The sequence below is a fragment of the Triticum urartu genome, chromosome 1, assembly GCF_003073215.2.
Source record: "Triticum urartu cultivar G1812 chromosome 1, Tu2.1, whole genome shotgun sequence".
Classification (NCBI taxonomy): domain Eukaryota; kingdom Viridiplantae; phylum Streptophyta; class Magnoliopsida; order Poales; family Poaceae; genus Triticum; species Triticum urartu.
This window is the reverse complement of record NC_053022.1, coordinates 372,900,515-372,913,430: the sequence shown is the minus strand read 5'-3', so window position 1 is coordinate 372,913,430 and position 12,916 is coordinate 372,900,515. Positions and strand designations below refer to the sequence as shown.

General features: G+C 52.6%; 2 protein-coding genes across 3 annotated transcripts; one reads left to right on the top strand and one right to left on the bottom strand.

Moving 5' to 3' along the window:
* Positions 1-1,255: 1,255 nt before the first annotated feature.
* On the top strand, positions 1,256-6,887 carry LOC125513225 (transcription factor UNE10-like). Of its 2 annotated transcripts, none has more exons than XM_048678283.1 (5): positions 1,256-2,295; positions 2,491-2,607; positions 5,835-5,900; positions 5,995-6,387; positions 6,483-6,887. In XM_048678283.1, the coding sequence occupies exons 1-5, from the start codon at positions 1,597-1,599 to the stop codon at positions 6,591-6,593; spliced, it is 1,386 nt and encodes a 461-aa protein (XP_048534240.1). In that variant the 5' UTR covers positions 1,256-1,596; the 3' UTR covers positions 6,594-6,887. The 2 variants fall into 2 exon arrangements, with proteins under 2 accessions (XP_048534240.1, XP_048534237.1); XM_048678280.1 differs by having other exon boundaries at positions 1,259-2,295; positions 6,480-6,887.
* Positions 6,888-8,467: 1,580 nt separating this feature from the next.
* Positions 8,468-10,613, bottom strand: LOC125513231 (expansin-B4-like). Its single transcript, XM_048678288.1, has 4 exons — positions 10,315-10,613; positions 10,094-10,203; positions 9,654-9,838; positions 8,468-9,153 (listed from the first exon to the last, which is right to left on the bottom strand). The coding sequence occupies exons 1-4, from the start codon at positions 10,520-10,522 to the stop codon at positions 8,820-8,822; spliced, it is 837 nt and encodes a 278-aa protein (XP_048534245.1). The 5' UTR covers positions 10,523-10,613; the 3' UTR covers positions 8,468-8,819.
* Between the last annotated feature and the right edge of the window lie 2,303 nt (positions 10,614-12,916).

Below are 12,916 nucleotides of genomic sequence, written 5' to 3'. Positions count from 1 at the left end.
TTTTGACCGCTCCAAGCCCACTTTTATTAATTTTAGCATCAAAGTTTTCACCCTTCGAACAGTTGGGACTCCTACCTAAAGTTGACTCTTCTCGAGTCCCTTTATAATCATTTTAAATTTTTTAATATTTCTAAACAATGATTCTGTGGGTGACACACCTATAGTTTTAACGTCCTCATTATTACTAGCAAGATAGTGCAACTCAGCCTCTCTTTCTTCCCGTTCTCGTCTAGCTCTTAACATATTAGTCATTCTAGCATTATAATTAATAGAAACTTGGATTTCTTTCGAAGATTCAGACATTTCACCTTTATTAGGTGGCAAAATTTTAACTTTCAGCAAATGAACTAATGAACAAGCATGTCCACACTTCTAGTCATAGCATCAAAGATACTAAGGCTGCTATTGCTGCCCTATAATAAGGCTGCTATTGAAGATGCTCTTAGGAGGGCAATGGTACCCCCAACTCACCAGGTAGCAAACCCAAGTTTGACACTTTGGTGCCTCGTAAAGATAAATAGTCTTCCAATGAAAGGCGGCACCCCCGTTGATAGTGAGGTGATTGTGATGACTTCATCAATTTCAAGACCAGTCTACTCAGGCACTCGAAAATGCTCATAAGGATAGGGTGCTTGTGCGTACGTTCCTACCATGACTTTATGTACCTGTTCGTAAGTGTCTGCGTCTGCATTATGTTTTAACTTTTTCTTTTAGGGTTTTAAAGTTTTGTAAGCCAGGAACACCAGCGAGGCAACCGGGCTAAGGTGGGCCCATGCCACGTTATCGAAAAAGGCTGAATATACAGAATTATCGTCGTGGGCCGCAACGTGAAACGGCCGTAAATCGGAGAGTGGTCCGGTGCATGCACGTCTTGTGTACGGTCGACACGTGCATGCAGTTTTCAAGAGTTCGCCGGCCGTCGGTGCCTGCCTGCCCCACAGGATTCGGAACTGTACCAGGTCCAGGAGCCACAAATCAGAGGAGCACCCGATGCCCGCTGCCTCCGCGCCACCACCACCCGATGGGAACCCGACGGCTGCACGCCTCCGGCCCGACAGCCCCGGAAAGGCAGGCGCGAAAGAAACGTCCGAGCTACTAGCTGGATTGAAAACGCATGCAATGCAAGCGCTTCCTCTGGACTCGTACGTGGTCATGTGGAAGGCGAGGCGGCTACGTGCCCGGCTCCTCCTCACAAGCCCAGGGCCCTCCCTCTCCCCGTCCCGTCCCTCTCCCTGCCCCCCTCTCCACCTATCCTTCCATCTATCGCCTCGCCTCCGCCCCCGACGCGCACTGCATGGCTCCGCCACACACGCCTCCGCGCGCGCCGTGCACCCGTGCTGCCTCCTCCACGCACCGCTCCATAACTATCTCCGCCTCCGCGACCTCCCCGCCCTTGCCTTGCCGTGCTCTCCAACGACCACCATATATACTGTGCTTACGTAGTATATGGTAGTGTAGCTTACACCTACTGCTACACACACATAGCTAGCTCACCTCCGTCCTGCTCTGCCGGCCCAATCCCGGGACGACACAGCAAGCCACCGGTCCTTCTTTCGGGGTATATATATAGCTTGGCATTGGAGGTGGTGGAGCGTGATGAATAACCAGTGCGTGCCGAGCTGGGATCTGGACGAGACGGTTAGCGCGGGGCTCAACCCGGTGTCCGCCGGGTCGACGCAGCGCATGGCGTCCGGAGACAGCGGTCTGACGGGGCCGGTTGCCATGCCCATGCCGGACCAGTACGACGAGGTGGCGGAGCTGACGTGGGAGAAGGGCAACATCTTCTGGCAGGGGCTGCTCAACCGGTCGGTGCCCAAGTACCCGGCCGCGCCGCCGCCGGCGCAGATGCACGCCATCGGCGGCGCGGGAGATCACCGGGAGACGCTCGAGGCAGTGGTGGGCGAGGCGGCCGCTCGTTTGTCGTCTCAGTCGACGTCGCACCTCGGGCAGCCGTTGCCTGCAGCCGCCGCGCCTTGGCTCGGTGTGGGCGCGCCGGCCGACGGGCTCGTGCCGTGCGCGAGGGTTGACGACCCGGCGGAGGGGGACGTGCGGAGGAAGCGGGCACGAGTGGTCGGCGAGGACGGGCGGGTGTGCGCCAGCCAAGGGAGCGTCGCGCCCGGCCGCGGCGAGAGCTCGCTGCTCACTCTGGAGCCCTGCGGCACCGGCGCTGACGACTTGTGCGGGTTCACGACGACCAACAACTCCACGTCGCTGGACCACGGCTCCCCGGAGACGGAGAACACGAGCTTCGGGGGAGGCGCCAGCGACTCCCGCTGCTTCAGCCGTCGGTCGCAGGCAAGCAAAGCTCTGGGCTAACAGCCTCACACGTCACCCCACATACCCTGCATATGCATGTCTCGATCGTAAGCATCTCGCATGCACGTACGTCGATCCAGCTTGTCTTGATCCGTATGGGCTTGCAGACTCCCTATGCTTATGTTTTTTCTTGAGTCTATCTAATCGGTGCATGCGTCTATTGAGATACAAAAGAGAGACGGGCTGTATGACGAAGCAGAGAACGTCGTGATCAAGGGCGAAGCTCCAATGAGGTCGTCCATTTCTACCAAGAGGAGCCGGGCTGCTGCCATCCATAACGAATCTGAGCGTGTAAGCAACTATCTCTTCTGCACTGATGCATGACAGTGATTTGTTGCTTAGACTTCATACTAGTATATGTTATATAGTTTTATTAGTATTTGGTTATTCGTACTTTTAGTCAATGACATGCATTTTAATTAGGTCTAGCTTCAACCAACTTGAGCATTCAGTGTATTTCTATAAGGGGTATATAGAAACGTGCGCACATACAAGTGGTAGCTAGCTAGTGTGATTTGTTGCTTAGACTTCATACATGTCAACGGATGAACACATGCACGAACAACCGACAACTCCTACTTTGACGACAAGCTTTGCAAGGGAAATATACAGGACTTATGCCAACCGTGTCCTCCGCAAACGACCACCGAGTGCCTATCATCCTCGCCACCTGTACTCGCTCCACCGCAGCTCCGGCTTAAAGCAACTAGACAACCATAGAAGAGCTCCTCGCACACGCTAGGAAGATCCGACTACCGAAGCCCGAGCTGCAACCTCAAGCTCCTCTCGATGTCATCATCGTTGCCAAATAGAAATATGCATCCTTGGAACGGCCACCACAACAACCCACACATCGAAGATGACGCCATCCACCGGTCTCCAGTTGTAGCCGACTCCGAGATGATGCCCCCAAGGAGGACGATGGCACGAAGGCGCCTTCATCTCCCGATTCTACGGATATGAGGTTTCCCTCTGGAGCTATGGCCACGAGGAGAGGGGAGGAACACCACACAGGGGCGATGCTTCCAAGAAAGAGTATGATGCCCGCGTGTGTCGCCATTGCTAGATCCAACAAAAGCCAAAGATAGGATTTCTCCCGGTGAAGCTCGACTACCAACTGCGCGTACCGGGTGCTACGAACCGCCGCCCACCAGTCACCGTAGAGCACCTCCAGTCAGCTCCCGCCTTCGCTTAGGCTGTCCTATACGGTCACCAGGCCAGTAGCCGCAGCGCTGTCGGAACCTTGGTGCACCCGCCGTCCATGCCATCAGGTCGACCCAACCGGAAGAGTGAGGGTCACCACCCGGATCTTGCCAGGACGCACCTCCCACCACCATCGGAGGACACCTAGCACTAGCGGTAGCTTCGTCACCGCCCGCGTAGCTGACGGAGGCCACCGCCACAGCTTCTAGAACCATCGGCAGGAACAGGGCGTGAGAGTCCTCGCCACTTATGGAGTAGGGGTGCGTCACCACTGCAACCAACGCCGGCAGTAGCGGCGGCAGGGCGGGCACACACTCGGCCCTTCTTTCATGGCTAGGGTTGGACGCCCTGGTGCCGCCAGGGAGTGGCACATCTTAACTGGCCTCACACACCAATACTTGTCCTCATCACAATACTTGTTCGGAAGAAATCCCACAAAAGTTAATCAGCTTATAAATGGTTTTAACAGTGTGTATGTCAGATGGCTCAAGTATCCAGATGGGAGTATCATTATCACATGACAAAACTTTAGTTTTCACTAGAGACACCACCTCAATCCATCTACTGAGATGATGTTCATCTACACACCTTCTAAAGGTAAGTTTTAGAATCAGCCCATCCCAAACCTGGGCAACAATAGCATCTTGTTGTTGGAAAATTTCAAGAAGATCCTTGTATAAGGTTTTTAAGTGAACAAACAACAATCCAGATGTCATGCCAAAAGCCAATACTGTTTCCACTGCCCAATTTCCATTTATAAAAGGTTTTAGCAGGAAAAAGCTCAACAAACACTTTTCCATAACTGAGATTCCAGACCAGGTTTAGCACAAAGAATATTGGATTTCTTTGTCCCATACTTGAAATTTAAGAGAGTTTTCCAATCATTGGATTTACTGTCAAAGAATCTTTTGCTCCCACACGCGAGCATGGACAAGTTAAAATCCCTAAGATTAGGGACCCCATCCCACCAAATTCCTTTCTCCTAGATATGAGTCCCCAGCTAGCTAGGCGATACTTGTGTTCATCCCCCATGTCACCCCCAAACAAAAGATACATCTCGGAAGTAATGGCCTCTATAACACATTTGGGGAATTTCAAAATAGACATCAAATAAGTGGGCAAGCTAGCTATGCAAGTGGCAAGTAAGATTAGTTTGCCCCTGTAAGACAGTTCTTGCCAAGCCAACCAGAAATGTTTTTGATAATTTTGTCAATGATTGGTTGTATATCTTCCCTTATCAATATTTTGAAGTGCAAGGGAACACCCAAATATTTAAAAGGGAAAGAACCAATATGACAATAAAATATCTAGGCAAAACAAAGCCAGGTCTTCCTTAACATGAACAGTATGGAGATCACTTTTACGGAAATTTATTTTCAATCCAGAAATATTCCCCAAACATGATAAAATCCATTTCAAATTCCAAGTATGTTCCAGGCATCCAAGAAGAGGACGGTATCATCTGCATATTGCACACTGACAACACATCTGGGAATCATACGAGGAAGGATCCCATAGATAAAGTTATGATGAACAACTTTAGGTAGCATTTTGGACACACATCAGCCACCGAATTGAACAGCGAGGGGAACAAAGGATCTCCTTGTTTAAGCTCTCCGCCTCCAATAAAATGGGTCCATATGTATCATTAATTCTCACACAAAAAGAACTCTGAAATAAAGTACTATAAATCCATTTAATCCATTTATCTCCAGAGCCTCTAGAAGAGAGCATCTCCACAAGGAATTCCCAACTCACTCTGTCATAAGCTTTCTTATAATCAAGTTCCACTCGTCCTAGTTCTATGAATCTCATGTATCACCTCATGGGCCATAACAACACTTTCTAATATAAGAGCCTATAGAAGAGAGCATCTCCACAAGGAATTCCCAACTCACTCTGTCATAAGTTCTCTTACAATCAAGTTCCAAAACTAAACCACTGGTCCTAGTTCTATGAATCTCATGTATCACCTCATGGGCCATAACAACACTTTCTAATATAAACCTCCTTTTAATAAAAGCAATTTGGTTTGGGGAAATAAGTTTGTCAAATAAAACAGGAGCTCTAGAAGTCATAGCTTTAGTGAAAATCTTAATAGCACAATTGCTCAAACTAATAGGACGAAACCTGAATTCAATTCGGACAAGTCTTTCTTAGATTTCTCTTTTTTCAGTTGTCTTTATCAGATGGAAGTGGTATGTTTGCTTCCTCAAAAAAAAAAGAGGAAGTGCCATGTTTGTCCTTAAACAAGAAGATTAAAATGCCTTGTTATGCAGTTTGCTGATTAACTCAAGCGTGACTCCTTGTTGCAGAAAAGAAGGGACAGGATCAACCAGAAGATGCAGACATTGCAAAAGCTCGTCCCCAACTCAAGCAAGGTACTGTATCTCTCGACGGGAATCACCGAACAAGACAATCGAACATATATCTTCAGATAAATAAAAGTCGATCTGTCATTTTCCATTGACGCAGACGGACAAGGCATCGATGCTGGACGAGGTGATCGACCACCTGAAGCAGCTGCAGGCGACGGTGCAGATGATGAACCGGATGAGCAGCATGATGATGCCCATGGCCATGCCTCAGCTGGCCCAGATGTCCGTCATGGCCAACATGGCCCAGATGGCCCAGATGGCGCAGATGGGCCTGGGAATGATCAACATGGCCGGGCCACTCGCGCAGCCCGCCTACCCGGGCCTCACCCAGCCCATGATGCACACGTCCACCCCGTTCGTCACCATGCAGCCCTGGAACGCCGGCGCCGGCGCCGACCGGCAGAAGCAGCCCGCCGCCGCCGCCGTCGCCGCCGTGCCGGACGCCTACTCCGCCTTCCTCGCCTGCCAAGCGGCGCAGCAGAACGCGCAGGTACGCACGTAGTCCAAAATCCAAATCTTGGCGCACTGTTCCCTCCGAACCTCTGATTGATTCTTACGCGGTGGCACGAATCTCTGCTGCAGCAGCAGCAACAGCAGCAAGCTCAACCGAACGGCATGGAGGCGTACAGCAGGATGATGGCCATGTGCCAGAAGCTAGGCCAGCAGCAGACCAAGCCAGGCAGCTCCAAAGAGTGATCGTACTACGTCGTACAAGCACCTGCACAGCATTTCCCTTTGGACATGAAAGTCTGTCGACGCGCCACGGCACCCTGCAGCATCGTGTATGTTACGCTCAATTGCACATGATTTGTCGTACTAAAATCATTCTAGCTTGTACGTATATCGTTTTGACAACATTTTGCTTAGCTTGTACGTATAAGTCACCGCCAACCGGTTACCTGGAGAAGATGTGTTTGTACTACAGTATCACCCAATTGCACATGATTTGGAAATTGGACCGGAGAGGTTAACCTCATCCGGCTTTCGACATGCTGTTTGTGTCACCGTCTCGCTGACCGGTGGGCCGTCCCTCCCAGCCCGCCGGCAAATGAATGTACCGTCGGAGTTGGAGGCAGCTCAGCTCAGGTCAGCTCAGTCAATCATTGCGCAGCCTAACCCGCCACCGTCGCCAACCACTCGCCGCCGATCGGATCTTTTTTACTCCCCAACGCTATCGACCTCCATGCAGGCACGTCTGCAGATTTGCGTGCGCCGCAGAGATATTTCCCCGCGCGGTGTGACGCGATGGCTTGCTCTCTTGGCATCCCGGTGGAGTTGCTGGACCGCTCGTCCACACTATGCTAACAGTCGGTAGTACTGTTAGTGGGAGCGCTCTGCTTAGCTTCAACAGTGATAATCATGATATGCTCCGGTGCGTGCCGGTCGGGTCGGGTGGGAGATGATAATGGAATTCACCGACACACATGCTTAGGCGGAGGCGGGTCACAACTGGAACTGGTAAAGACGACGCCGTACCGGCCCGGCATTGGCGAGGTACAGGGTACACATCACCTTTTGACCCCATGGGCCGCGGCGCACATGCCGCGGGCCGCGGGGAAACCAGCTCGATCCGCGGATAGAAAGAGGGGGAAATGCGCGCCCAAAAGAAGACCGGTGTCGGCCGGCCAACCCCCACCCCCAGCTGTGGCTCGCCGGCCCGGCGGATGCCAACCCCAGAGCGCCAGCCTATGTTTCGATTTGACGTCCCTGATGATCACACACCCGGCCGGATCGGATCGGATCGGTCGACGCGGCACCGAGGAACAGGAACAGGGCTCTACCAGCTTTGCGGTGCCGATTCTGAGCTCCGACGACGGTGAGCTGAGGCGGGCCCGTGCAGGATAAGAATAAGAACATGCTGTGCTGGGGTGGGGATCTGGACCGAGCGAGGGAGCCACGATAACTCGTACGGGCAGGGATCGCCAGCATGCAAGCTGCAAGGAAGCGACGCGGTACAGCTAATGGGATTTCGAAGGCCCGGACCCCGGCGGCGGAAGACGGGACGCTTCGTTTTGGCCGGACGCTCTTGTATCGCTGCGTGCCGCGCACTGTTCTGCTTGACCGGAGCCGGCGGGGGAATTTCTCTCCGGCTAAAGTCGGTACGGTAGTCGTACGCGTCGAACTGGCAGGACGGTGCTGGTGGCACGAAGAAAATCTACGGTGGGGAGTGGTGTCTTTATCGAGGGCCGCAGCCCGCAGGGAGATTGGATAATTCGGCCGCGTGCTTTACCGGCAACCAATCATGTGCTGCTGCTGCCTGCAGTAAAAGAAGCGGTAAAAGGCTAAAGGCCGTCCGTTCTTCCCGCCAGGTTTGCAAATCTACCGCGCGCGGGAACCGATCTGTGCTTTCAAATGCACGGCGCCAACTTTTTCCCTTTCCTTTTGCTGGATCATGGTACACTGCCCCGGAACTATGAGATTGTGTAGGATGCGATGAAATTAAATTCCCACACTGAACTATTTTTATGCTTTTCAGCATTTTTAGCTGTAACCATAATAGACCAAAAGAAACTTGAAGTGCATAATAAAAGGAAAAGGAGGCACAAGTATAAACATGGTTCATATAGTAGTAGTAGTAACAATATACTTTCGATTAATATCACCGCCTTGAATGATATATAAATTATAAAAGGCGAGAGTGGGCGGGAGAGCGTATCTTGTACGCCTGCCTCCTCCATTTCCCACACGGCCTTTTCCCATTTGCCAATACACGACTCATCACACCCCTAGTGACCCAGACCCACACCCAGCCAAACTTTTCTCACCTAGAAAGACGCACCGACACCACCCCAACCCGATACAGTTTACAACGACTCAACGCAAACGACCGTACACTCCCAATGACCGACTGACTCACTTGACCGTAGCAGCTAGCCGCGTAGTAGCATTACTGGTGCTCCGAGCAACGGAATCATGGTGGGTTCAGCTGTACTGGACGAAGGAGCGGTAGAAGGTGTTGGGCCTCCAGTTGGCCGGGATGACCTTGTTGGCGACGAGCGTCTTGCCGGACTCGTTGCGGATGCGGATGGAGAAGGGCGCCTGGAGGCGGTGGTTGGAGTCGAGGCGCCAGACGGAGCCCCACGACTCCCTCATCCTCGTCCACTTGCCGCCGCCCGGCCCCCGCGACTCCATGAGGTCCACCTGCACCACGTCGCCGTCGCCGTCCTCGTACTCCACCAGCACCGCGAAGTAGACGGGGTTCGAGTACTCCTCCACGTGGAACCCGATCTTGAGCCCCGGGAACTCGCACGGCACCCTGCAATTCATCACAAGATCGTACTCTACTCAGTATAAATTGTTGTATCAAAGGAGTTCTTGCGGCGGAATATTGTATCTTTCGGCCGGGGGCCCAGCCGCTGCTCTGTGATACGAGACGGGAATGGGCTGGCCGGTGGCGTATGGTGGCAGGGCACGCATATGCCGTGCTGCAAAAGGCGGGTGGGTTGGGCCCGAGTAATAAAGCTGAGCCCTGTGTGCTTACTACTACTAGCTGTTGCACATGCATGTGCGGGGCAGAGGAGAGTGAGTGTGTGTGTGTGTGGCGCGTGCCCGTGTCCGGTCGGCCAGGAGTAATGCGGGCGGTTGGGTTTGGGTGGATCCAATGCGCCCGACTTTTTTTCCAACTTTTAACTGACCGGACGGTGGACAGCAAATTCAACCAAGAATTTTGCAAAATGGCGGTACATATTTATTCTCAATGTTGCACTGGTACTGCTACGGCGCTGCAGGTGTTGCTGGCTTGCTGCTAATTCTTACCGTGTGAACTCGATGTCGATGATGCCGGAGTGGCGGAGCCTGTCGTTGAGGCCGGGCTTGGCGAGCCGGCCGAACGCAGTGCCGCTGAGGTCGAAGTGGAAGGGCGCCACCGGGTAGTAGTTCATGTCGGTGATGATCACCGTCTCCGTCCTGCCGGAGCACGACATGTCCTTCCTGCATCTGATCTGAAACGGAACGAAACGTCAGCTTCGGCTTCAGGCACCGGAGAGGCCGAGCGCCAATCGACGCGCTTCCTGAGCTGCAACGGCTCTCCGCCGCACAGTAAAAGACGTTTTCGTTCACGGAAAGCGACTCAACACACACAGGCACCCCACAGATACATTACTATGCGCATGCGGGGCCCGCTGTCAGACGCTGGGGATCGGCCTAGTTTGACAGTAACTGTAAACTGTTTCTCTTCTACGTAGTATTAAATTTACCTTGTAGCATGAACCGCATCCCTTGCCGTCCTTGAACAATGGCTGGTTGCCGCAGGAGGTCATGGACGCGAACGGGTACTGGTTGGTGTGCTTGAAGCCGCAGGCACCACCTAGCAAGACCAAAGAAGCGCCGAGGAATGAGCCGCATTGCTCGCGCAAGAAGAGAGAAGAAGCATTCATCCAGAGAGAGGGAGGGAGGGGGTGTGGAGCATCATCCTCACCGTTGTCGTCGGGGCCGGCGCCGTTGGGCTGGCCGTACCAAGTCGCCCTGGCCGGGGTCCAGGGGCCCCAGTACTTGGTGGCGTCGGTGGCGTTGAGGTCGACGTCGAAGGGGGAGGGGTCGGTGGTGTTGAGCTCCACGGCGCCGCCGCCGACGGCCAGGAAGCAGCAGAGAAGCGCCGCGAGCACGGCGAGGGGGAGGGAGCCCATGCCGCGCGCTGTGGTGCGTGGATCTGACGAGTGGCGGTGGGGAGTGAGGGATGGCCTGCTCGGTTCCTGTGTGGGAGTGGGGAGGTGGCCGTGGTGCGGTGGGGCTATTTATAAACCGGATCGGGTACGCGCTAAGCAACGAGATGGGTTCGGGTTTGTGTGTGAGCAGGGAGAGCAGAGCAGGGAACGTGCCATGTTGGGTGGGCACATGGCCTGGCTCGGGGCATGCAGTGCAGCCGCATCGCGTTACGGCGGAGCGAATTAAAGGTGGCAGATGATAGTTGGGGCGGGTAGATAGGATGGATGGCTAGCTGCCATGGCTGCTTAGGTCAGGCCCCTCTCAGCCTCGGGTCAGTGAAGAAAAACGCATACTAGCAGAACGCAACAGGACTCGGGATGCAGAGTATAGCGGAACAGAAATGTCGGCTTTTGCCGTCGTGGCGCGTCGGCCCATATGATCTGGGCTCAGAATTCATCCAGGGTTTCAGGAGTAAAACGCACCATTGGTAAGGTCATTTCATTTCAGCTTATAAATTTAGCTCAAAAAATCAGCTTTTTTTTTAGCCGGGCATTACCCTTTGCATTACTCTCATAACGAAAATAACATCAGTTCAACATGACCACCCAAGAAACCTAGAAAGGGGAAGCGGGCTCAAAGCATCACTGAAAAATCCACGACGAACACCCGTCAACAGACAGTTCATCATGGGGCGAAAACCCGGCCACACCAAAGCAGCTACCAACATCTAAACCGTTCAAGTCACCACAAGCCAGTTCAGATAGGCCACACCCAAAAGCTCACGCAGGAGCACAAGTCTCACAGACAGCCATACTACTAGTACTAAGCTAGCAAAATAAAGCATGTGACAGCTAAAAGTCATTGTCCCCAGAAAGATCGCGAGGAGGAAGAAACTTCAGCGCCCCCCGTCAAAAGCCATCTGCACCGCTACTCCATCTTCACCCGGTACGCGTCGCATCGCTCGGTGCAACGCAGATTCTCATCAAGCTCGAAGTGTTGATCCTCAGCATCTTAGAGCCACGCTCCATCGCCTCCCGATCTTCGCCCGACAGCAATCCTGCCCAATAAGAGATATACCCACAAGCAGAGTACACCACATTAAAAGGAGACTTCAACTCTTTGAACTCAAAGATTTTTTTATTGCGACAGTTCCACATTGCCCAGCATAACGCAGCCAAGCCAAAGGTATAGAACCTCTGCCCATCAGGAAGATAGCAATGACACCAAACAAAGTATTGCCACAGATTGTTCGGGCAACTATCTGTACCCAAAACGCAACCCACTGTCCTCCACATTACTCTAGCAACCGGATAGGTAAAAAAGAGGTGTTGTGATGTTTCTCTTTCATTACAGAAAGCACACACAGGCCTTCCCAGCCACCCACGTCTGCTCATGACATCTCTAGTCAGAACAGAGTCCTGGAATAGCTGCCAAAGGAAGATTTGAATCTTAAGGGGAATTTTTGCCCTCCATATCCATTTGAAATTACATCCGGCAAGGGATCTCTCCAGGTAACTATAAACAGATTTAGTAGTAAATTTCTTCTTATTTCCCAGGGACCAAACAACCTGATCAGGGTCATTAGAAATGGGCCAAGCCCTCACCCTATCTTGCACCTCTCTCCACTGGTCCAGAAGAGGAGGATTGAGCCTTCTCCTAAAGAAGCTCGCCTCCACATTCTCCCTGAACCTGGCTACAATTATCTCTTGATTGTTACACACACTGAACAGCACCGGGAACTGAACACAAAGTGGTTGTTCCTCGCCACAAGGATCCAGACACATCCTGGCAAGATTGCCAGAATTCAGAATAACTTTCCTACCAATCATATAGTGTTCCTTAACCTTCATAATAGCTTTCCAGATAGGGGAAAAATCATCTTAGTTAGGCATAGGGTGTAATCCTATTAAGCACCAATTATATCCTCGCTAATGGATAATATCGCCATACAATGTTCTTGGACCGCGAAAATGAACTACAAAGTGTATTCCAAACATCATAAAGAGCTAAGCACGGACGTCGAACGACGGTGGCGACGCTTGCCTCATGCGTTGTGGCTCTTACCATCGATTCACGTGACCTCTACGGCGATGGCTCCACAAGCGACGTGGCCATTTCAACTCCTCTCCTCCATCATAGTGTAGCGGCGACACATTGCTTGGTCCAGTGGGTATGGCGACATCCCCTCGACGACGGTCAATTCCCGGCGTCTTGCTGTATTGAGGGTGTCTTGTTGCGTCCACTCCAAGCGGTAGCCTTGGTCTCACTTGGCCTCCCTCGTAGCAAAGCTCAGGGCGCTACACCGCCGGATCGGGGTTTTCTGATCTAGTTGTTGGATGTCCTGGGCATCTAGGCCTGCGGGCCTAGGCTGGGCT

Excerpts from the sequence above, each read along its gene's own strand:
- LOC125513231 (XM_048678288.1), bottom strand. The coding sequence starts at position 10,522 with ATGGGCTCCCTCCCCCTCGCCGTGCTCGCGGCGCTTCTCTGCTGCTTC. Across the intron at positions 10,204-10,314 it reads CGCCGGCCCCGACGACAACG|GTGGTGCCTGCGGCTTCAAG; the intron begins GTGAGGATGATG and ends TGGTCTTGCTAG. Across the intron at positions 9,154-9,653 it reads ATCGACATCGAGTTCACACG|GGTGCCGTGCGAGTTCCCGG; the intron begins GTAAGAATTAGC and ends GATGAATTGCAG.
- LOC125513225 (XM_048678280.1), top strand. The coding sequence starts at position 1,597 with ATGAATAACCAGTGCGTGCCGAGCTGGGATCTGGACGAGACGGTTAGC. Across the intron at positions 5,901-5,994 it reads TCGTCCCCAACTCAAGCAAG|ACGGACAAGGCATCGATGCT; the intron begins GTACTGTATCTC and ends CCATTGACGCAG. Across the intron at positions 6,388-6,479 it reads CGGCGCAGCAGAACGCGCAG|CAGCAGCAACAGCAGCAAGC; the intron begins GTACGCACGTAG and ends TCTCTGCTGCAG.